This window comes from Esox lucius, chromosome 7, assembly GCF_011004845.1.
Source record: "Esox lucius isolate fEsoLuc1 chromosome 7, fEsoLuc1.pri, whole genome shotgun sequence".
NCBI lineage: Eukaryota > Metazoa > Chordata > Actinopteri > Esociformes > Esocidae > Esox > Esox lucius.
Genome location: NC_047575.1, coordinates 26,701,288 through 26,726,942, shown reverse-complemented (window position 1 = coordinate 26,726,942; position 25,655 = coordinate 26,701,288). Strand labels below are relative to the sequence as shown.

The following is a 25,655-nucleotide window of genomic DNA, read 5'->3' as shown; positions in this document are numbered from 1 at the left end:
TGTGGTAACACATTACGCCAAGATCAAAATACCAATCTGAACAAAGATGATTATTGCCCATGAGTCTGGGAAGGGTTGCTAAGACATTTCCAAGCTATTTGAAGTACATCATTCCACTGCCTGATAGATCATATACAAATGGAGAAATGTCCAGACCACTGGCAATCTACACAGGACAGGTTGTCCCACCAAAATCAGCCCAAGAGCTGACCCAAAGATGTCATAGTCATCTAACCCCAGGGTAGCATCAAGGAATCTAGAGGCCTCTCTTGCCACAATCAATGTTGAAGTGCATGAATCAACTGTCAGAAACAGACAGCACAAACCTGGCCTACATGGGAAGTCAGGGAGGACGAAGCCTCTGAGCTGACCCGTACTTCCCCGTCCCAAATCCTAAACTGTTATCGGGGCTGAAATGCATAACTAAACCCAAGATCAGTGCCTAGGGGGAACCTCACCTTACTCAGTATATGGAAGTCTGACCTGAGAATAGCTGACACTACCGCTACAGTGCATCTTCAGCAAGTTCTGGGACAGGGTCTGCTTCCACTTGCAGGTTATCTGTGAGGGGCCCCTGAGGGACCTGAGATCAGGCGTGCGGCAGCTCCTCAACACATCTACAGACAGACGCTTGGGCAGGAGCCAGGGTCGCAGGCCATCCATGGAAGGTTGGAAGTTGGGCAGGCTCCCCCCATGGCTGTTGTCCCCCAGTGACATGTTGTTCACCCGCACGTAGCTCATCTCTCCTGCCTGCTTGTTCAACTCCCAGCAGGCAATCCACGTTTCCACCCAGCGGGGGTCTTCAGCCAGTCGTATTTCATCAAGGGCAATTCAATATATATGTTAACTACCACGTCCCTAGAACCCACTTTTACAACCCACAACTTTGTCTACTGAAATCCAATAAGGGGAAACAAGCAGAAATCTCACATCTGAGGATATATCCTGGAAGAGAAACCGACTTGATCTGTGCTCCCTGGTTCGCCGGGATGCCTGCTGGTCTGTCAGTCAAATGACAACTGATAAATGTCCCCTGTGCTATTATAAACTGTCTGTTTAGTTTTGAAAGCCAGAGCATTTCCTTCCATCCGCTCTGTATCAGCATGAAGAGCTGAGAGGCAAGGTCAGTGGGGTTGGCCTCCGTCTCTTGTACCCTGGTGATGGGTGGACCTACGCTGAGATCTTTGCCTTCTGGACAGATGGCTGAAACCGGACAGGGAAAGCTGCCTGGATGCAACTCTTGCGACACATACTCAATATATCTGATTGGATGAGAGCAGCGCACAGGCTACAGAGGTGGATCCGATTGGATTAGTCAAGGGAGGAGTCGGCCAGTCCAATGATGTAAATCACAAAGACACATAATTAAAGCCAAAGGGGGACCAGCTCTGTCAGGAGGACAACACTAGATTAGAGACGATCAATGGAGCATTGGAGGGGGAGCGATCCAATCACACCACAGTGTACCCCAGTCTCTCAGACACGTGCATGCGCTTACACCCACACACAGGCACACACAGTGAGTTCACAAAAATACACATGCAAAAAGAAACAAAAGAAAAAAGGGCAGCACAGGAGCAAACAAGTAAAAACACAGCAAAACGGTAAAACAACTAAGACTGCCGGACCGCCCCAAGGCAAATGTTATGGAAAGGAAACAGCTTCAAAGTGAATTGAAAACACAAATAGGCCAGTGTAAACCTTTTCCCCTCTCTTTCTGGTGTCACGTGACCGGGCCCGGAGGGGGTTGGGGGCATACAAGGAATAGGGTTCCATGGGGAACCGGCACCCGGCTACCACACCAACATCATTACCTGCTGTGTGAATGACTGTCCACGCCCTCTCCTCTTCCCTGTCCCCACAGTCCAACGCCTCTAGGGTTTTTTCAATCACCCTTATTCTAGTTTATCCCTATACAAATACGGTCCTAGTCTCACCTCACCCCCCTTCACGCTCTCTCTCTCTCTCTCTCCCCCTCGTCTGGGTATATGTTGATAAGTGGGCCGGGCTGTGAAAAGCGAGTAGCCGTGGGACTGTGAGTGGCTGGGAGCCGGCGTGCTCTCCCCCTCTCCGCCTCATTGTGGCTGGGGGATTATCCGACTCTGGCCCTGCATCGATAAGACAGCCCCCCCCCCCCCCCCCCCCACAGCCACCAGCAGCCCTGCCCACAGCTAAATGTGGCGCATCAGAGAGTAAGGGTGAGGACGAGAGCATCAGCATGCTTGGAATACAGAGCAGAGCAGGCTGCTTGGCAGCACACAATAAATGGAACAATGTCGAACGCACGGAAACCAGGTCCTTGAGGTGTTTGATAATGATCCAACAATTCCATTCCGGCTATTAGAACCAATCTGTCCCTCTACGCCACCCCCCCCCCACACACACACACACCCCCCAGAAACACATGAATATGCCGCATCATTTATGATGGACAGACTTCTCCAGCGGATCCGGGGAGGGTGAGGAAGGAAGGTTAAGGGAGCTGGGTTCCGTTAGATAGGAGCTAGCATTACTGGTGATTTAACAGGGTTGGATTTGGAACTGCGTTAAAGCTGTCAAATCTACAAGCAACTCCTGGCGTTCCACCTGTCATGTACTTTACCATTGGCTGCACCAAATCGAATTAGATGGAGGCTAAAGCAGCCGTGTTTAATAGTTGGAGCACTGGTGTTTACTTGATAAGGCTGATAGAAATGTTCATTATTTTGTTGAATGGTTTTCAGTTGGTGTCATCATTTATGAACAGCTTGCTCCTTCTCATTTTGAACTTTTATTGTGAGTGAAACAGTTTTTTGGAGAACTCAAGCGCAGTGACACATCCAACCACGCCAAAAACATAAGATATATTAGTATTGACTATGGTTCAACACTTGATCTGCGCCTGAGTTAAGGGAGGATGGGGAGATTGTCTTATATAATGCACTTAAAATATGAAAAGAACCAAGCACACTAAGACACCTTCTGAAATCTGTATCCTGGGAGATTAGTCACCAAAATATTAACAGAATGTTGCTACTTTAATTAGAGCCATGAGGTAACCTACATTCATATGGCCAACAACAGAGAGCTCTTGAGGGGTTAGAGTGGGCTCCGCTAATAAACAGTGATTTAAATGACATGTTCAAAGCATCTCGTCGCCTAGACATGTCCTTTCTGCTACAGCCTACCCACAATCCACTTCAGAGGTCCCTCGGCAGAGGTGGGCCAATCAAACAAAATCTACATCGGAAAACAATCTTAATGAACAGCACTACTGAAAATAATCTGAATGAAGAGCACTGTAGTACAGTCTGAACAGACAAATCAAAGGCTCTGCAGGAGCTTTTGCTTTTACGTCGGCAGCTTTCAGATGCATCTTATGCTTCTCTACCACACAGCAGCTGTCTGCTAAATTGATCCCCGCAAAGCCCCTTTGAAATAAAGCAAAGTTTGCCGAGCACAGCTGTGGTTGTGTTTGATAATGTGGCCTTTTGGAGGCACCGGTTGCCAGACTGCCTTTTGAAGTGAGTGTGTGTGTGTGTGTGGGGGGGGGGGGGGGCAGGTAGCTTCTGATGGCCTGCTTACCTAGAAGGTACGAACCACCATCGTCATTCTACAGAAATACATAGAGACACATAAATTAGAGCTGCAGTGTGACTGAAGGGAAGTGTCTGTTTCTGTAAGCAAAGAAATCAGGGCTTAATGTGCTTAATTCAAAACTGATATTGAGCAGCATTTTTAGATGCTCACTCGGTCCAATATAGCCAAATTTGCCATAAACAAGACCCTCCAGATTACAAAGAAAATAGAAATAAACCACAGGGAGAAGTTAGTCTTCACTGTGCATATTAGGGAGTAAAGTGATGAAAAAAAGTTGCTTTGAAAACACAACAAGCCAATCTATCACCAAAAACATGTTCCCATGTATTGACTTGAACTTCATGCAGTGTTCTGTCCATTTTACTGTCTAATCATTTCTTTAGTTTAGTGCTCTTTCTCTTTGGCAAGGCTGACTGCCATCCAAGGTCCCTGATCTATTGGCTCTATGGCCTCTGTCACCTGTCAGGTAATAATTAATAATGCTGTGTATGCTAATGGTTTTGGTGCCCAGGCCGCTAAGGCTTTTCACACACTGACAAAATGTCTCCTAAACGGTGGTGGGGCTGCACTCTGATGTAGAAATAGGGGCCCATGGGAAAAGTCTGGTCTTTGTCATTTAAGCCTGGGTGTCAGACAGAAGGATTTGACGGTCAAAACGGCCTAAAATCACAATACACCTCCTAATAGCATCCTGGTTATAGCTCACCCACACTCTTCAGGTTCTGAGGGGTAGGAACTGTTCTGGTCTAGTGGTATTTTGTTTTTAAACATTAAAAGGCATTATGAAATAATGGCAAAATTATTTGTGCTGTTTGATGTGTTCCCTGCCAAAGACAGTTTGATTTCAGTTTTGCACATGCTGCATATCTTAGTATACCTTCCTGTCCCCTTCAAAGAAATCCTAAATGATGCTGACATGGCTTTTTCTTTTAAATCTCTTCCTCTCCAAAGAATAAAACAATTAGGGGAAAACAAAGGCAGAGGCTGCACATTACTGCAGTGCTTATCAGCATAATTTATACTTTAATAAAATAGTTAATACAATTTTATTAAAGTATTAATAAAATACTTCAATAAAATGCCAGAAGCTACCTGCCTTAACCATATTTATTGTCCAAACACAAAAACCTGCCCATTGACTTAATTTACATATGCTCTTGATGCGCGTGGTTACCAACAACTCGTTAGTTTCACTCTGCAAAATTTTGTCATTTCATTATACATTTTTGCAAAGTTGTTATTACAGCTTGCTTTTGATGTAAATATAGCTAATACACCGATCAGCCATAGCATTATGACCAATGTCAGGTGAAGTGAATAACACTGATAATCTCGTTATCATGGCACCTGTCAGTGGGTGGGATATATTAGGCAGCAAGTGAACATTCTGTCCTCAAACTTGATGAGTTAGAAGCAGGAATCTGAGCAACTTTGACAAGGGCCAAATTGTGATGGCTAGACGACTGGGTCAGGGCATCTTCAAAACTGCAGCCCTTGTAGTGTGTTCCCGGTGTGCAGTGGTCAGTACCTATCAAAAGTGGTCCAAGGAAGGAATAGCGGTGAAACGGTGACAGGGTCATGGGCGGCCAAGGCTCACTGATGCCCATTGGGAGTGAAGGCTGGCCAGTGTGGTCCGTTCCAACAGACGAGCTACTGTAGCTCAAATTGCTGAAAAAGTTAATGATGGTACTGATAGAAAGGTGTCAGAACACACAGTGCATCGCAATTTGTTGGGTATGGAGCTGCGTAGCCACAGACCAGTCAGGGTGCCCATGCTGACACCTGTCCACTGCCGAAAGCACCTACAATGGGCACGTGAGCATCAGAACTGGACCACAGAGCAATGGAAGAAGGTGGCCTGGTCTGATCAATTACATTTTCTTTTACATCACGTGGATGGCCGGGTGCGTGCATCGCTTACCTGGAGAACACATGGCACTAGGATACACTTTGGGAAAGAGGCAAGCCGGTGGAGGCAGTGTGATGTTTTGGGCAATGTTCTGCTAGGAAACCTTGGGTCCTGCCATTCATCTGGATGTTACTTTGACACGTACCACCTAACTGAGCATTGTTGCAGACCATGTGCACCCTTTTCATGGCAGCGGTATTCTCTGATGGCATTGGCCTCTTTCAGCAGGATAATGCGCCCTGCCACAAAGCAAAAATGGTTCAGGAATGGTTTGAGGAACACAACAATGAGTTCAAGGTGTTGACTCTCAGAGCGTCTGTGGGATGTGCTGGACAAACAAGTCCAATCCATGGAGGCCCCACCTCACAACTTACAGGACTTAAGGGATCTGCTGCTAACGTCTTGGTGTCAGATACCACAGCACACCTTCAGAGGTCTAGTGGAGTCCATGCCTTGACGGGTCAGGGCTGTTTTGGTGGCAAAAGGGGGACCCACACAATATTAGGCAGGTGGTTACAATGTTATGGCTGATCGGTGTATTTCGAAAGAATTAAGGTTGACTAAAATGTTTCTCTTTCTTTACGCAGTTTTAACAAAGTGGTCAAAGCAAATGCCCACCCACAGACAGGGTGGGCATCTTGATCAAACGATGTCATGATGTCACTAATTGAATCGTGGTAGCATAACATTAATCGCATGTCAGTGATGTATTGTAAAATTATTCGCATGCCAGAGAGAACGTAATTTTGTAGCTTATCATAGAATGCAAAATGGTATTGTCGTATTTTTCCGTTAGCCCAGGGTTAACAAGGCTTAGGTATACAAGTGTGAATCCTTAGCCTGGGGTTAAACCTTAGCCCAGGGTTAACAAACTCTTGTGTGAACACAGGCTAAGCTAACCTGGGGCCAGTCTTAGCCTGGGGCTAAGATAGCCCAGGGCTTAGAACAATGCAGTGTGAAAACGCCTGAAGTAGTAGCTTCCATCACTCTCGTGACTGCTTATTGCATGCCCAGACAGTTGTTAAGAAAAGGAAAGAAAAAACGTTTTTGTGACTTTAAGAAAACGTAGTTATAGTGATACACAGAGACAACATGATTAAAGATGGCAGTCCATCTGTTGCCGAGCTCATTGTAATCATTCACATCTTAAGAAATCAGCAAAATATTTCAGTTATAAGCGTTTTGCAATCACGTTTTTTAAAATTTGTGAGTCCATAAAAACTGTTATATATACAGCCTATAATAATAAAGAGACGTTGCCAAAAACAGAACACAACCTAGACTACTTTTGACAATGCTACATGATGAAAATGAGGAGGATGGTGCTCTTCCTCTACTTTGACCTGCATGCATTGCTGCTCGACTGTCAGGAAAAGTTGTAACCGGACTGTTTTAATTATTGTAATTGTTATACCCTTTTCAGACATATGGACTTGTGGCATTTCCCCGGTATGTAAAGAACAGAAGAACTCTGAAGCGAGACTAAGGTCCATCACTAGGCGACCAGAGCTGTCAATTAAATAATCTCAAACTGAATTAGTGCAGCATACCTGTCTGGGTCCAGACCACTCTCTCCTAAAAAAAGTACATTACAGTTTACTTGTATCATGACATAACAAGATATTTAGTAGAAATGAATGCATCTTGCTACCCTACTATAAACAGTTGCAATTGTTTGCTGGACTATGGATTATTTATATATGTTTGACAGGAGACTCCATAGTCCAGCAAACAATGTTCAAGTCATTCATCAGCTAACAATCCAAATATTCTGCTCAACCAAATTCAGTATTCCTAACATGCTGCAACGGAAGCCCAATTTATTTGTTCTGTGCACGGAGGCAATATCCTGAACCACGAATGCTACAACTTCAGATGGAACAACAGACCAAAACTAATATGATGATTTTGAATCCAGAGGTTGTGCTGTATATAGCCCTGACTAACAGGGATATCACCAAGTTATCTGTAGGTTATTTTGGAATTTAGTTCAAAGTATTAACCAGAATACTATTTGACTTCCACTCCCACAGGCTGCTGGATATGAATGCAATTTTTATTGAAGAAAGTAGAACTCAAAGCAATTAAATATATTTTGCTACAAATATATTATGAATAGAACAACACATTATTCCAAATAATTACATGTATTACACACAATATATGAAAATCCACATGTTTTATTGAGGTGTTCTATCACAGTAAAAAGCTCTGGTAAGACAAAAAAATATAAATATATTTGGTTATTGAGAGGTCCTTAAAATGTTTGATAATTTTCAGATATTTTAACCCATCATCCATATTTTAACCACCATGACAATTTATTACAATATATTTAGCTTTTTAACAAATGCTTTGTAGAATCCAATTTCATAATTATATTTTACAAAAAATCTTTTCATACAGCCATGGTCAAGGAGGCAGGACACAGGCACATAGTTGAGAGGAAACATCCTATTAATGGTCATCTTTACCAAACAGAAAAGAAAACAATGATAGGAAAGGAAGACTGCAAACAGAGTACAAAATGAACAACAAAATGAAGAACTCAAAGGGCAACTTAAATAGGGTCCCCAATCAGAAGCAATGCGAGGCAGCTGCCTCTAATTGGTTATAATCAAAAATAGCAGCGCCAAGATGCCTAGAGGCACCTCTGTGGGCAGGCCCTGGCTGTGACCCCAGGTGCATAGAAATGCCTAGAGACCCCCAGCCAGGATCTGACACATACCTACAGGGGTTTCCAAATATCAATTCAAACAGCAAAAAACCCCATCTAATTATAAAACTGTTGCGTGTATATATATTATACATTATTTTTGCAACTGTGTCAGCGTGTGGCTCTGTTGCTTTTAATATAGACTAAAATAGTTCCAGTCATAATACCCATAAAACCTTGCGGCACAACTGGAAAAATGTCACTTTCAGTTATTACACCATTCATTTCCATTGGGGATTTTTAGATCCACTTCAAATAAGGTCTGTGTTTCATGTAGGCTTATAACACCTTGCCATTTTGATGCCTGTGTAAATACCCAAAGGACAAGGTGACTTTTACCAATATCTTCGACAATATCTGCAACAAAATTATAGAATGCAAATATTTGAATGCTAATGTTTGTTACACTTTGTTTGATGTCATCACCAATTGCAAAGTTTGCTAGCAGGAATATCCATTTACATCCGGCTAAATGTGATCAGCAAGTAACATAGTAAAAATATTATATATCTCACGTAAAGAAACCTTCTTTGTAAAGAAACAACAGAATTGTTAAGCATTTTGTTTTTAAAATAAGCCTTTGTAATTTCTCATTTTAGTTATAGATGTTGTGTTTTCCTTGTTGATGTTCTTTAGCATTTTTCAAATTACAAATGTATCAATTACTAGATTTTTTAAATTGTTTTGCTACCTTAGTCACTCAAAAAAAATATATATGTTATGCACTGGTCTGTTACCACTATATGGCTAAGAACACATGCATTTGTTATTTTCCTCCATTAGCGAGGAACAATGTGTTAATTAAGGCACAGTAAACCACGTTAATGTTAGCTGCAAACATCATTTTGTATGATTTGTGGTAAAACAAGAGTTAACCTCGACCTATCCTAATCCTGCTAGTTGGCAAAAAACCCTACCCAGGTATGCTTTTAGCTTGTTACTATGTTCATAATGTCTACTATTACAAAAGACTGCACGCTGTCATTGTTGCTAAAGGGGGCAATACACACCGTTAAGAACTAAGGGGATGCAGACTTTTGAACTGGGGTCAGTTAAAGTTTTTTCTTTGTTGCCATGATTTGTTTTATGATTATGCCATTCTGTGACGACCTACAGTGGAAAGTGAATCCCATTACAAATAAAAAACATGTTTTGCCTGCTCACTCATGTTTTCTTAAAATTTTTTACAAATACAGTATTACCAATTCTCCAAAGGTAAGCACACTTTTGAGCACTGAAATTGTATTTGCTATCCCTGTCTGCAAATGTATGCCTTCATTGTATTACGTATGTCAGAAGGTGGTAAATAATATTAAAGGCATTTTATTTTGTGTTTGGACTACAAATTTAGAAAATCTATTGTCAATAAATAAATGATCATCTACTGTATGCCAACTGACAGAACATTAAAATTGCCTTTGACTGAAAAAATAACCAATTGCCGGTCTGCAATGCTGGATTGTGCGTTTCCATTCCTGCAAGGTCCACTCATGCAAAACAGGTAGGCAAGTCTGACTCTAATTCACTTTGCATAAAAGTTTATGTTAAAATGGCAAATGGTGCATTATGTCAACGCGCCACCTTGTGTTTCTAATGGAAACAGTATTCCCGTATCCAATTAAGGAGATCAATCATGAAGGGATATTGAAAATCATGCGCAAGGAATAAAATCCTGCACTATGCACTCCTGCAATACAAAACTAAAAACCTTTGGCTTTGTGACAGATGGCAGGTTCTCTTCCTTTACACTGCTGACTCAGAGTGCTTCCCAAATAGTACCCTTTTCGCAATTTAGTACACTACTTTAGCCATTTATGATGCAGCCTCAGACTGCTGTACATACAGCAGTCACTTAATAGCAAAATGGAGGCATAGCACAGAATCACAAAGGAGAACGGTACCCTAATATGAATATCTAAAAGGTTTTTGTTGGCGGCAGAAGCCTGACTGATCAAATCCTTTTCCAGAAACCAATTAAAATGCCAAAGTGATAAATCTGATATAGGAAATGAGAAAGACAAAGGAACGACATTCAGCAATGTAAGATTATAATAACGTTACAATGGCCACATCAGAACATTAATGGGTTTACAGCCCTACAACATATGGTAAATGTTTGCTATGCCCCTTATTTAAGAGATTAAAATAATATTTATGTTGAAATTACTTCCGAACACATGCACATAGGAAAACAACTGGTCCAGAATCGTCTCCATGAGAAATATTCAGTAAACATAGTCAACAGGAGGTTTGTTAAATAATGTTCCAGGACAGGTTTTCAACAATGGCACAAACACAAGAATAATGGACTCTTGAAGGAGACATACTTTTCTAATTGATTTTTCCTAATTAAGAAAAAGGGCATTTCTGACCTAAACTTTTGTTTGTGCTTGGCACATCAATAAATGTCAATTCACTGCAAGAACCCCCAGGGTTAAGTTGAGTTTTAACACAGACTGTGAGGAAAACGTAGGTGCCAGAAGACCACACAACAAAACCCTGAACTGAAACACTAGAAAAGGAAAACACCTGCCTAGTCAATGCGCACAAAACTCAGACAACCTGGTGGATGAATCAGCAGGTCACATGAATCAGCAGGTGGATGAAAAACGCATACCCCCATTGGACATGTTAAATAATGCAGTATATGGCTTGTGGTCAGCTTGCTGTATGGAGTTTAAAACATTGCAGCAACAGTTTTCCAAAATATATACAGAGTCATGAACGCACAAAAACCTCTTTCCATCTCCAATTACATAAGCAAACAGAAAAAGCTACTTTAAAAAGAGCCTGATAATATAACTGGAGACTATGAAGAGACACGGCAAGAACACTCCACTAAAAAGAGTATCTAAACACAACCACAAATAAGATGTTTTTATTGCCACATTTATTTAGTTTATTGTTTGTATGTTACATTTATATTTGAGTTATCTATAGGTTTTTATGTTCCTGTCATGTTTGGTCTTTTTTGTGGACCCCAGGAGGAAGCTGATGGGAATCCAAATGCCCATCATAAAGAAATGGTACAGACAGAGCAGCCTTTTTACTGTCTCTATGTCAGTGATGCTTAGCAAACACAAGCAAAACTCTGTATTTCTTCAAGCGGAAAATACACATTTTATATCTATCAGAGGTGGGAAAATTAAATGGGCTATTTCCTTGTAGGATTTCGTATGAGTAAATCTGGCACCAATGACTGTTCTGATAATATAATAACAAAACCAGTCCTTTTTCATTTCGATTTTATCGCATTGCTGCTTGGATTTGATATTGTGTTTCAGGTCACAAATTGAAGTGGAATATCAAGGACTGTAAGAGAATTGGCTGTAGAACTACTTTGAATCAAATAAGAAATATACAATAGGATATTTTGAAGGTTACTTTTTGTGGGCACTCATTGTTTTGGGTTTATGTTAAATGTTATGAATCTTTAAAAGCTAAAGAGATAACACTATAATTTCACATGAAGACTGTAAATCCTACATTTGCCATAGATACTGCATCCATTTTCTGTACATAAGTATTTCATAAGCATGAAGTAAAATCAAATAAACAACACGTAAAATGACAACTGCAAATGTATGTAATCATTATGTTTAAAGCTACTTAGAATGTACTGCAATTGACAGGAGTGATTAAAAATGTATCTACAAAGATCACTATGTTTATGAAATTAATGAATTATCTTTTCACAATTATATATAGAGTGCCTTCAGAAAGTATTCAGTCCCCTTCACTTTCTCCACATTAAGCTGTGTTATGGAAATACATTCATTTTTGCTAACAATCTACACACAATAACAACAAAAAAATATTGTCATACCCCATCATTACCCTTCAACATAGAGATGGTATTAGCCAGGTGATGAACGCTATCATGTTTTCGCAAATTGATGCGCATAAATTCTGATTTTGGTCTAATCAGATCATGTTTTTCCTATTGTTCTCAGAGTCCTTTAAGTTACGTTTGGCGAACTACTGGCAGCATATCACGTGCCTTTTACTCAGGAATGGCTTCCATTCAGCCACTCCACCATAAAGGCCTGGTTGATGGTTTTTCTTCTGGTAGGTTCTCTCATCTCTGCAGAGAAACTCTGAAGCTCTGTATGAGTGGTCATAGGGCTCTTGGTCACCTCCCTAACCAATGCCATTCTTACCCAGTTACTTAGACTGGCCGGACATTCAGCTCAAGGAAATCTCTTGATGGTTCACAATGACACAGCCCATTGTGCTCCTGGGAACGTTATAGGCACATTCAACAGTGGACAGGGTTCATCATGGGCTCTGACCGGTCTGTGGCTACGTAGCAGGGTGCGATACACTGTGTGTTGCGACACATTCCTCCCATAACTATCATTAGAATTTTCTGTGACTTGTGCCATAGTAGACCTTCAGTCAGTTCGGACAGACCAGAGTAGATAAACTTTGTTGCCCTCGCCCATCGATTAGCCTTGGGCGGCCAATACCTTGTCTCCACTTTCTGGTTTGTCCCTACTCGGACCAATGTTGGTACATACTCACCGCTGCATAGATGCTCTGACCCAGTCATCGGGCCACAACCTTTTGGCCCTTGTCAAAGTCGCACAGGTCTTTATTCCTGCCTATTTCTCCTGCATCCAACACGTTGACTATGAGAAGTGACTGTTCGCTTACCATCTAATCTATCCCGAATTTGACATGTGCCCTTGTTAGGAGATGATCAACATTATTTGCTTCACCTGTGAGTGGTCATAATGTTTTGGCTCATCAGTGTGTATATATACATTTACATACACTACTGTTTGAAAGTTTGGGGTCACTTAGAAGTGTACTTGCTTTTGAAAGAAAAGCAAAATCTTTGTCCATTAAAATAACAACAAATGGAAATACAGTGTAGACATTGTTAATGAAACAGCTTATTCTCAATGGAAAATCTGCATTGGCATACAGTGGCCCATTACCAGCAACCACCATTCCTGTGTCCCAATAGCACATTGTGTTTGCAAATCCAAGTTTATCCTTTTAAAAGGCTAATTGATCATTAGAAAACCATTTTGCGATTATGTTAGCACCACTAAAAACCACTGTGTTGATTAAAGAAGCAATACAAAAATTGCCTCCTTCAGACTAGTTCAGCATCTTCAGAATCAGTGTTTGTGGGTTCGATTACAGGCTGAAAATACCCAGAAACAAAGAACTTTCTTCTGAAACTCATCAATTCATACTTGTTCTGAGAAATGAAGGCTAATCAATGTGAGAAATTGCCAAGGAACTGAAGATCTCGTACAACACTGTGTACTTCTCCCTTCACAACCCAATGCAAACTGGCTCTACAAAAAAGCCATATATCAGACAGGTCAATAAAAAGAAAATTTTAAGATGGGCAAAAGAACAGAGACACGGGAAAGAGGAAGATTAGAATCTAGTATTATGGACAGACGAATCAAAGTTTGAGTCGTACTGATCACAGAGAACATTCCTGAGACGCCAACCAAATGAAAAGATGCTGGAGGGGTGGAGGCAACGTGATGGTTTGGGGGTGGTTTTGTGTTGGTGAAGTGGGAGATTTCTACAGGGAAAACAGGATCTTGAAGAAGGAAGGCTAACACTTTATTTTGCAATGCCATGCCAAGCTGTGCCAGGGGCAATAAGACTGGAAAAACTGTGTAATGCTAAAATATCTGGTGGAACATCTAACAACTAATTAGATTAATTAGCTACAGGTCAGTAAAATTATTGGGTATAAAAAGAGAATCCCAGGGAGGATGAGTCTTTCAGAAATAAAGATGGGGAGGGGTTCACCAATCTGTGGAATACTGCGCAGGCAAATAGTGCAACAATTTAAGAAAAAGATTCTCAACATAAAATTGCAAAGGGTTTGGGGATCCCAACATCTCTACGGTACATTATATAATTAAAAGATTAAAAGAATCTGGGAAAATCTTTGTACACAAGGGACAAGGCCGAAAACCAATACAGAATGGCCGTGATCTTTGGGCCCTCAGGCTGCATTATAAACAGACACAAGTCTGTAGTGGAAAACACTGCATGGGCCCAAGAACACTTTTGTCTGTGAACACAGCATCCACTACATTGTCACTACATCCACAAATGCAAGTTAAAACTCTACCACGCAAAGAAGAAACCATATAAACAAGATCCAGAACCACTGCCACCTTCTCTGTGCTGGAGCTAATTTAAGATGGACGGAGGCGAAGTGGAAAACTGTCCTGTGGTCTAACAAATCTAAATTTGAATATGTTAGGAATCATGGACGCCGCATCCTCATCCGGGCTGAAAAGGAAAGGGACCATCTGGCTGGTGACCAGGGCATAATTCAAAAACCAACATCTGTGATGGTATGGGGGTGCATTAGTGCACATGGCAGGGGTGATTGCACATCTGTGAAGGCACCATTAATGCTGGACAATATATAAAGGTTTTGGAGCTACATGCTGCTATCCAGACAATGTCTTTTCAGGGAAGGCTTTGCTTTTTTCAGCAAGACAATGCCAAACAACATTGTGCACATATTACAATAGCATGGCTCTGTTGTAAAAGAGCCTGGGTACTAAACTGGCCTGCCTGCAGTCCAGGCCTGTCACCCGTTGAAACATTTGCCGCATTATGAAATGAAAGATAGGAGACCCAGAACTGTTGAGCAGCTAATCAAGCAGGAATGGGAAAACATTTCCTATACAGCTATATGGCTTATTCAAACTAACTTCATATATGTTTTAATGGAAACCAAGGACATTTCATGTGACCCCAAACATTTGAAGTGTAGTGTATATAAATATATGTATATAAAATCTACTATTAAACAAAAGTTAAAAGAGGAAGTGAAGGGGTCTGAATACCTTCTGAAGGCATTGTATAAAGTACGTACATAAAAAAAATTTACTAAAAAAAGTCCATACTTGTATTATAAGTGCCATGCTCTAAACAATGAGAAACACATGACTAATCGTACTCTACAGTGTCATATTCTAATCAGACTGTAGTGGACTTTAACCCTGTCTGCAGAACTGTAAACCAGCTGTCTGCAGTGGACTCTAAACCACCTGTCTTCAGTGGACTCAAAACCACCTGTCTGCAGTGGACTCAAAACTACCTGTCTGCAGTGGACTCAAAACCACCTGTCTGCAGTGAACTCAAAACCTCCTGTCTGCAGTGGACTCTAAAGCACATGTTTGCAGTGGACTCTAAAGCACCTGTCTACAATGAACTCTAAAGCACGTCTGCAGTGGACACTAAAGCACCTGTCTACAATGGACTCTAAAGGCACTCTCTGCAGTGACCTCTAGACTCCCTATTTGCAGTGGATTCTAAAGCAGCTGTATGCAGAGTATTATAACCATTCAACACCCTTTGGTGGATTCCAAACAGCTGTCTGCAGTGGAATCAAACCCACTGGTCAGCCCTGGACTCTAACCAGCTGTCTGCAGTGGACCCGAACTATCCAATCACCTTTCTGCAGTGGACCCTAACTCAGCCACTGTCTGCAGTGGACTCTACCCAACTGTCAAACCTTCCTTTCAACGTTAACATAGTCTTTAATTTAAAAAACTTTGTAGGTTGACCCAGTAAGGACTTCATAGGTGTAGAAAACAAGATGTCAACATGCATATTTTCCTTATGTCACAACAAAATTGCAGTGGGTACTGGAAATTATTATATGATTTCTAAGAGATCTAGAGATATTTTTTTTTAGAAAGGTATACTGCTCGTTTAAAAGTTGTTGTTTTAATGCAGCTGACATGCAGTAATGTCAAATAAACACTAAAGAGTATTTATTTTGTGATACCTGCATATCTTCACCTCTCTACTCCAAACACAGTGTTCATATTAGGATAGCATCACTTTCAACACGACTTTAATCATAGAAGTATTTCGTACAGGATAAAAAATTAAAAACTTCATACCTATTAAACAGGAACATTGTGACAAATAAGGCAACTGCCACTGGACTAATCTGAAGCAGTGCTGATTAATCTCCAGATTGTCAGGGTGAAATCTCCTAGTGCAGCAGGCACATTGTCAAACTTATGTCAGGGACTTAGGAGATGTTCCAGGAGATATGTAACTGGAAGACAGATGGTAAGATGAGCTTGCACAGTTAATGAGAAAGATACAGCTTGATTCTAAACCTGGGTTCCATAGGTCAGAGTGTAACGATGAAATCTTCAGACCTAATTCTTTGTCATGTTCTCTCTATCACTATTTTACTCTATTTTTCTCAGTCTCTGTGTGTCTCTTTCACTCTCTCAATCTATAAACAAAGAAAAGTTAAGCACAGTTTAACCTGCATCTTACATCCAGGTGGACACTTTTGCTTTGTCTTCTTATACCATGCCACTGTATTTGTTGATGAAAATAAATGTCACACTTACCGACTCATTCTGCATTTTGGCTTTCCTCACATTCTGTACAAGTCTCCTCCCTAGCTTCTTGGCATAAAAAATCGAGGCAAACATACTTTGCAAATAAATAAAGCACTTGTTTGGTTTGCAAGCCTAAAAGGCTGCTGTTGTGTCTTAGAGACTATTCCTTGTCAGTATATTCCACAGGCAAGAGCAGGAGGGGGGAATGATGAGAGAGGGAAAGCAAGAGTGGGACTTGAGCCTAGAACGCCTCTCTCTCTTTCACTTGCTCGCTTTTTCTGCGTCTCAGCACAGCCGAGGCAGGTCTTCCTCTCACCCACACACACTGATGGTAAGAGAATGAGAGCGAGAAAGAGAGAGGAGGGCGGGCAATGTCTGCAGCTTTATTTACATATCACAGACAGAAGGGACGGACAGAGAGCATGTGTTAGCATCCTTAGCACCCATTTCACATCAAAACTGCCTGTCTTGAGCCCAAAAACCCAGAGGAGCTTTTGCTATCACCCAGCCCAGCGCCGTACATCATCCCGGGGCCAGACTGCATCTCTCTCTCTCTGTCCCCTCCCCCCAGGCAGCTGCGTTGAGAGTAGAAGGAGGAAAGCTGCTGTTAAATCAATAGTGCCTTCCAGCCTGGCAGGTTTTATACACACACTCTCACATGGTCATAGTGAGGACCCTCTAGAGAACACCCAGAGTCTGTACCCACAAGTCAAGCTAGCCAAGGCAACACGGGTACTACCCGCCTTTCTTGTGCAAACGAAAACAACACAGTGACTCACTATTATGGAATGGGGCACTACCACAATCAATATATTTTTAACTAAACATTTAGTATCACTATCCCCCTATACTTCTTTCGATCCAACTATTTTGAGTATTTTTTATTTTTTGCTTCTCACTGCATTATCTGTTGCGTTTCAAATTCAGATGTGCCTCTCTTTTCAAGTTGTTTTAGTCAGGTTTTTTTTCTTCTCACTTTGCATTTGAAATTCAGTCGTGTTTTACATTTACGGGATGCACCCGGGACAACTATATCTACAATGTTGTGTTTTTAAAAAAGCAGAACGTTAAAACTCCAATTACTGTTTCTGTTGCTGATACGCTTTTTCTGTTTCATGTTGAGTGTATTCAAATGAACAACTTGTAAAACCTTTAAATAGTGCCTGAGCCAGGTGGGTCATTCGGGCTCAATTGAGACTGTTTTGTCATATACCCAGTTTATAAAGCCTTTTGATGGCAATAAAGCCAGGTTCAGTTTTCACACAACTTGAGGTCAGAGATGAAGCATATCCTTCTATGTTGTTTGTTTCTAGATGAGGAAACTCAAAAAGTAATCAGTCAACATCTTCACCTTCTTCATTTTCTCCTCGCAATGGTGTATATTTTATATAGTTTTGCTAAAGGAATGGAAGGACAAAGAGCATCTGGGTAAGACAGACAGGGAAATTAGAGTGTTGCTCAACATCAATTAAACACAATCTGGTTCCAACCCCTCCCACCTCTCTGCTGCAAGTTCGATACATGCCAACAATAATAGGATAACATTAGTCTGTATAATATAAACATTGCTCATAATTTCCAGAAATAAATACCATGAATCAAATTCTTGCAACCCCAGGTAAACATAAACAACAAACTACAAAAATTACTACAAATGCTCTTATATAGTATGCTTCCAAACACTGACTGTGCTTACCATAACACTGTGAGGCAGAGAGCTCTATAGATTGTACATTCTTTTTTATCCCTTCAAAGTGTTCTTTGTTGTTGATTTTACATAATTGTAAGAGCTATATTGTTTGATCAATACATCCTGTGTTATTGACTTCTGCAAAGAAAAGTGGATTTTTTTTCTCCATTTGTGCTTTTAATTTGCTTTATAACTGGCTTGCTACTGTACCTACAGGTTGTTAGTTCAGATTGCCATGACAACCGCTTGAGGGAAACAAAGGAAAGCAAAGGAGAGAGGACTGTCATAGATCATAGAAGTGGCAACTCAAGTGTAAGACGCTATTCTAACCATGATCATTGTGAAGTGGGTTTCCAGTGCCTTTGTAGTTGCTTTTAAGTAGCAAAACCTGTGTGGGTTAAAAACTATTACCTAAAAAATTATTGTGGGTATGATAAACACTCTAGGCCTCTCTTGAATGCTAAAATAATGACTTTCAGTGTATCTACAAAAGTAGAATACAAAAATGTGTCAGACAATATGTATGCATTGCAACTAAATTACAACCATATTCATTGATAATGGTAACCCAATTTAACAAATCATAAAATAAAATGTAACTTAGAAACCATTGATGCAATTAAAATAAACAAACTATAATTGTCTTAGATGGAAAAAGTTAGTACACCCCTACCTTTATCATCACATAATTATGATATCACATAAAACGGTGAAGGTTATAATCTGGTGCACCAGAACAGGTTGAAATGATTAGAAAATCATTGGAGTAACTTGAGAGGGGTCGAACCTTCCGTAAAGATTAGAAACTTGGTCTGGTTTGATCTTAGCCAGATTGGTGTGTAGTAACACACACAAAGATCAATAGAGCTAGTCAAGACTCTCAGAATAAATATTATTATTTGGGAGGGGTTACAAAGAAATTTTCAAGCAATTCGAAGTACATCAATCCACGGAAGAGGCCTCTGGTTTCAAAAAGAATATCAAGACATGACTGACGTTTGCTCGACAACACCTGGGTGAAGATCAAAATCATTGGGAAAATTTGCTCTAGACAGATGAAAGGTGGAGTTGTTTGGCTGCAATGTCCAAACCAAAATACTGCCTTTTAAATATACAACATTATACCAACCGTAGAACATGTATGAAGTGGCATTATGGTTTGGGGCTGCTTTGTTGCCATCATTGAGTCATCCATGAATTCTATATTGTACCATTGAATTCCTGAGTTCTGTCAAAAAGCAAAAGCTGAACCGAACAAACACACCATTCAAAAGTTTGGGGCCACATAGAAAGGTCCTTGTTTTCAAAAGAAAAGCTAATTATTTGTAAATGGCTATTTTGTTCCAGTATATCATTTCAAAAGACTAATTGATAATTAGAAAACCCTTTTGAAATTATGTTAACACAGCTGAAAACTGTTCTGCTGATTAAAGAAGCAATAAAACTGGCCATCTTTGACAAGTTGAGTATCTGGAGCATCAGCAATTGTGGGTTCAATTACTGCTCAAAATTGAAATTTGTAAAGGGTCCCTGTGGACCGCGCTTGATTGGAGCCAATTTCCTCCTACAATAGGACAATGACCCAAAACACAGCTCCAAACTATGAAGAAGCAGTCAGATGGTATTCTGTATATAATGGAGTGGCCAGCACAGTCACTGGATATCAAACCTACTGAGCTATTATGGGAGCAGCTTGACCATGTAAGAAGTATGTAAGAAACGCCCAACAAGCCACTCCTTGTGGGAGGTGCTTCGGGAAGTATGGAGTGAAATCTTTTCAGATTACCTCACCAAACTGACAAAGCTCTGCGAAGCTGTAATTGCTGAAAATTGAGGATTCGTTGCCAAAACAGTTTGAAAGACACAATTATTTCAATAGAAAATATTTATTTAGAACCTTGCCAAACTAATTTCATGTAAGTTTGGATGGCAAATAATGACATTTCTAAGTAACCCCAAAGTTTGGAGTGGTAGTGTAGATCAAGCAACAGGAAATTGATCCCAAACACACAAACACATCTACAACAAAGTGGCTCAAAAATCCCTCAAGGTCAAAGTAAAAGGCTGATAAACTGTTACAAGAAATGGCTACATGAGTCAAGGTTTGTACTCAGTTTTCTGCACTGTGAAATTGCATTTATGTTGATTCTTGATTAATAAATTATTGTACACCTTTTCAGTGCAATTTGTGGACTTTAGTTACCTTCACCTTTCAATGGAGTTGAAATGAATGTGTCCAAATATGTGAAAGAAAAACAACTTTCTAAGGGGTGTACTTTTTCACATCAATATACAGCATTTCAGCAATGGAAGCTTTTTGTTTTTTTCACTCTTTAATCCTTCCATTCCATTCATTTCAACCCACAGGAATCTTCCACTGGAACAGCAAATAACAGCATACAGTTACTGTTAACTTATCCTAGTTATATATTATTGGGAAAACTTGGATTCACAACTATCCATTAGAATGCAATCATATTCCATACTGGCACAAAATTCTGACATGCTTTGTGGCAGCATTTTCCAGCGGGCTCAAGAGAGTCAATGTTAACATATCTTACGGAGCACATTAGATGCCGCTCTGGTTCTTATCATGCGGCTCGGTCATCCAGGAAATCTCGACTGGAATCTTTACAAATGGAACACCCTTTCTGACCACCCAGCCTTTATATACCAAGTCATTTTTGTGACCTTTCAGAAGCACTTATGAAAAAAGCTTCAAAATATATGAGAGTATAATTTCTAAAGACCTTTTACAGGGAATAGATTAAATGAAAAAGTTATATTCACCAAAAACGCATCTAATGTATAGCTTTAAATAGAGTCTTGCATCAGTCCAACACCCAGTGTACACAGTAGGTGACCTCCAGGTGGATGGAATTATCTTTGTTCAACCGTAGTCAGATTGAGATTCAACCCATATAACCAGTATATTGCCTTTCCGGAATGTTTTAAGATAATTGCAAAATTATGGACTTCACCCCTTATCTATTGCACTTCTGTGCTGCAGGTGTGTACCAATCAGTTCACAAGTTCACTATCACGTGCGGTTGCCTAGCAGCCAGAACAGCTGATCACACAGCTGATCCTGCGTCGAACCCATACAGATCCTATTAAATTGTTTTAATTCCTAATTCTATGGTCTAGCACTGTACGCCCCCCATGTAGGAATGCAGAGGAGATTTGAGAGTCCACTTAGTTGATATCCACATTAATATTTACATTCACTGATAAATATCCACACTCACAAAGACGACTGGTGATAGCTTATTTCAGAATACAGTGGTGATTAAATTCAAATTGCTGCATGTTTGAGCCTAGATCTTAACAAAACTGAGAAATGTTGAGTTGTGAATCTAGGCTTAATCCATACGATGCACGTGTATGGGTTGGGCAAGAAACTTTTCATAAAAGAAAAGAAAAATTGCTATATGTTTTCCCATACATCTATAATGACAACTACCAACTGTGGTATGTCAAGAGTGACCTACGAATTACCTATGTTATTGTGGAGCAACACCATAAGTTGGTGTAAATGACCAGTGTACTGGGGTTGAAACTAGTTGCTGACCTGAGATAGGCATCTGTAACAGTCTTACCAATAGCACACAGCTAACATGGCTAAAATAAATAGCTAATGTTTCCTCCCATTAGCAGAAAAGTCTATACAGCTATTGGATGACCTACAATGACTCTCGCTTTTCTAATAGAGTCTCCCCTGCTTTTGTCATTCTGCCTCCTCTCTTTAAAACGTTTAGCAATTTTAATGTGCCCCAGCTGTCTACCAGGAAGTCATTGCTCTCACTTTACTATTGATCCGCTCCAAGGTTTTGTTTCAGGTGGGCTATGTTAGTTGTGTTTAGTTAGTATAGTTGTGCTGGTATGCTCAGCAGGCTAACTGGATATCAACCTTGCCAATTAATTTGTAACATTACATTTAATTTAGCTAAAAGACATCTGAAAAAATGTCTGTGGGAGTTTGCATTGCAGGTAATAGACTCTCTGACCTGTTTCTCCTTAAGAAAATATGCAACTTTGGGACTTCCAAATACAATTTTGAATATTTACATTTACAGTACTTCACAATTGTGTACTGCAACACCACTTTTTGAGGCTGAAGTAAAATTGATGACATCCTTAAAAGGGCACTGTGTAGAATACAGCCTCTAACGTTTAACTTCAGAAAATAAACAATATCACAAATTGTTTCCTCCACCTTTTCTTTTACTAAACAACACCAGAATATTATTAGCTAGATGGTCCAAGATGGTTTAGTGGGGGGATAGTACTGTGACTGTATAAAACTAGTATGAGATAAAGTGAGTAAATGCTATGCAAAACTGATAGACGGATCGGCAAGAAAGTTTAAATGCGGAACATCTCAAGCATTTGCAACAATTTTATATTATAATATTTTAAATATATAATATAAAGTATTCTCTACTAATTTCATGCGGAAGTAAATATGACTATGTATAGAAGTGTTAAAATGTTTATGCTTCTATACCAAATTTAACAATATGGTCTTTCTTTGGAAGAAACTAATGCTGCATTTGGTAACATTTTACAATGGCTACAATAGGCTTAAAGTCCTAGTTAATTGCTATAGCTAAGCGAAACTATGGATTGTGACTTGTCACACAGGGCTTGATAAGGATCCTTGGCCATCTGCCGTCTGGAGGGTCTGCCCTGGTCGTCTTAGGGTTCAGAGTTCAGTTCTTGTCTAGAGGAAACAACTCCAGGTACATTTCAGGAGTGGGATGGGCTACTCAAAATGGACCACAGTTTCTTATAAAGTCACCCTTGGCCTTGCCAAGTAGTTACCCTCTATTTTTGCATTATTTATTGTTTTTGGTTTGAAAACAATACTTCAATAAATGTAGTTTATGATATAATATTCAAATGTTTTATCATGTTGTTGCAATCCTTTTAAAATCGCTCTTACGCTGTGACAAGACGTTTTGGTAATGTACAGTGAGACAAAACATTTATTTGATCCCCTGCTGATTTTTAACGTTTTCCCACTGACTAAGAAATTATCAGTCTATATTTTTAATTGTAGGTTTATTTGAACAGTGAGATACAGAATAACAACAAAAAAATCCTAAAAAACGCATGCCAAAAATTATATAATTTGATTAGCACTTTAATGAGTGAAATAAGTATTTGATCAGAAAGATTTCTGGCTCCCTGGTGTCTTTTATACAGGTAACGAGCTGAGATTAGGAGCACACTCTTAAAGGGAGTCCACCTGTCCACAGAACCAATCAATCATTCAGATTCCAAATTCTCAACCATGGCCAAGATCAAAGAGCTGTCCAAGGATGTCAGGGACAAGATTGTTGACCTACACAAGGCTGGAATGGGCTACAAGACCATTGCCAAGCAGCTTGGTGAGAAGGTGACAACTGTTGGTGCGATTATTCGCAAATGGAAGAAACACAAAAGAACTGTCAATTTATGTCGGTCTGGAGCTCCAAGCAAGATCTCACCTTGTGGAGTTGCAATGATCATGAGAACGGTGAGGAATCAGCCCAGAACTACACGGGAGGATCTTGTCAATGATCTCAAGGCAGCTGGGACCATTGTCACCAAGAAAACCATTGGTAACACACTATGCCATGAATGACTGAAAACCTGCAGCGCCCGCAAGGTCCCCCTGCTCAAGAAAGCACATGTACAGGCCCGTCTGAAGTTTGCCAATGAACATCTGAATGATTCAGAGCAGAACTGGGTGAAAGTGTTGGGGTCAGATGAGACCAAAATCGAGCTCTTTGGCATCAACTCAAATCACCGTGTTTGGAGGAGGAGGAATGCTGCATATGACCCCAAGAACACCATCCCCACCATCAAACATGGAGGTGGAAACATGATGCTTTGGGGGTGTTTTTCTGCTAAGGGGACAGGACAACTTCCCCGCATCAAAGAGACGATGGACGGGGCCATGTACCGTCAAATCTTGGGTAAGAACCTCCTTCCCTCAGCCAGGGCATTGAAAATGGGTCGTGGATGGGTATTCCAGCATGACAATGACCCAAAATACACAGCCAAGACAACAAAGGAGTGGCTCAAGAAGAAGGACATTAAGGTCCTGGAGTGGCCTAGCCAGTCTCCAGACCTTAATCCCATAGAAAATCTGTGGAGGGAGCTGAAGGTTCCAGTTGTCAAACATCAGCCTCAAACAATGACTTGGAGAAGATCTGGAAAGAAGAGTGGGACAAAATCCCTCCTGAGATGTGTGAAAACCTGGTGGCCAACTACAAAAAACGTCTGACCTCTGTGATTGCCAACAAGGGTTTTGCCACCAAGTAATAAGTCATTAAAATGCAAATCAATTTATAACATTTTTGACATGCGTTTTTCTGGATTTTTTGTTGTTATTCTGTCTCTCACTGTTCAAATAAACCTACCATAAACCTACCATCCATTGTCAGTGGGCAAACATACAAAATCAGCAGGGGATCAAATGTTTTTCCCCTCACTGTTTTAGCACTTCATTTGCACTGAAATAGTAGCGTCAATGTAGGCATAATTTGTCCAAGTAATTTTCTGCGATTAAACAGTTATATTCCTAGACAAATTAAAATATTATATCTGGGTTTTGATTTGTAGATTTTTCATATGATATTATTCAATTGAAGCAGGATTCAGTGAAGCAGAGCATGATCTTTTCATGTGTCTAGAATGAAGCAGCTTGACACGGAAACAGTGTTTTTATTGCAACCAAGGTTATTTAAGATCAAAGCTCTGTGTAATCTCCTGTTAGTAATATGAGAATAAATGCACCAGTAACTTGCAGATAATATGCAGGTCCCGCATATTTGTTGCTATCCCCAAATTATGCTAAGGAACAGGTGTTCACATTGAGCAGTATAAACACTTGGTTAGTCTTCTAAGTCGTGTATAACTAGGGAGCAGTGCATTTCAGCATACACACAGAAAAACTCCTGGCTCTGCTTATGTTAATGATGCCTTCTGGGAATTTTGACCACTGGATTTAAAAGTGGCGCTGTTGAGCCAAAACAGGTCCCAGAGAAATTTGCATTAAGACATGTACATATTGACATATGCCCCATGTCGTCAAAACCACTCGCTGTGAATTTGTCATTTCATGGCAAATTAAGGTATGACAGTTATTCTACTTGCAAATATATACAACGTATTACACATCCAGGCCCTATTGGGCATTTTAAGATATACTTTGCAGTGCCAGACAGTATACAAATAGGACAGTTCAGCCTTACCTTGAGTTGCTTTAAAAGACCACCAGTGACAGCAGCATCCACGACAAACCATAGTTTACTTTTACACTTAATCATGATTTAGCATCCACAAAAATGCCTATCATACAAAATCCCAATCTTAGCAAAGCCACACTTCAAGCTGAAACCTCTG

The 25,655-nt window shown here is 40.3% G+C and overlaps 1 protein-coding gene across 16 annotated transcripts in view; it reads right to left on the bottom strand.

Moving 5' to 3' along the window:
• dlg2 (discs, large homolog 2 (Drosophila)) overlaps positions 1 to 25,655 on the bottom strand; it is a 262,715-nt gene that overhangs the window by 84,747 nt on the left and 152,313 nt on the right. The window contains exon 1 of one of the 16 annotated variants that reach the window (XM_034293222.1): positions 16,580 to 16,731. The exons of the other annotated variants lie outside the window; for them this stretch is intronic. Coding sequence (XP_034149113.1) covers positions 16,580 to 16,663 — 84 coding nt within the window. The 5' untranslated portion in view covers positions 16,664 to 16,731. Of the gene's footprint in view, positions 1 to 16,579; positions 16,732 to 25,655 lie in introns of those variants that run through there. 16 annotated transcript variants of the gene reach the window in all.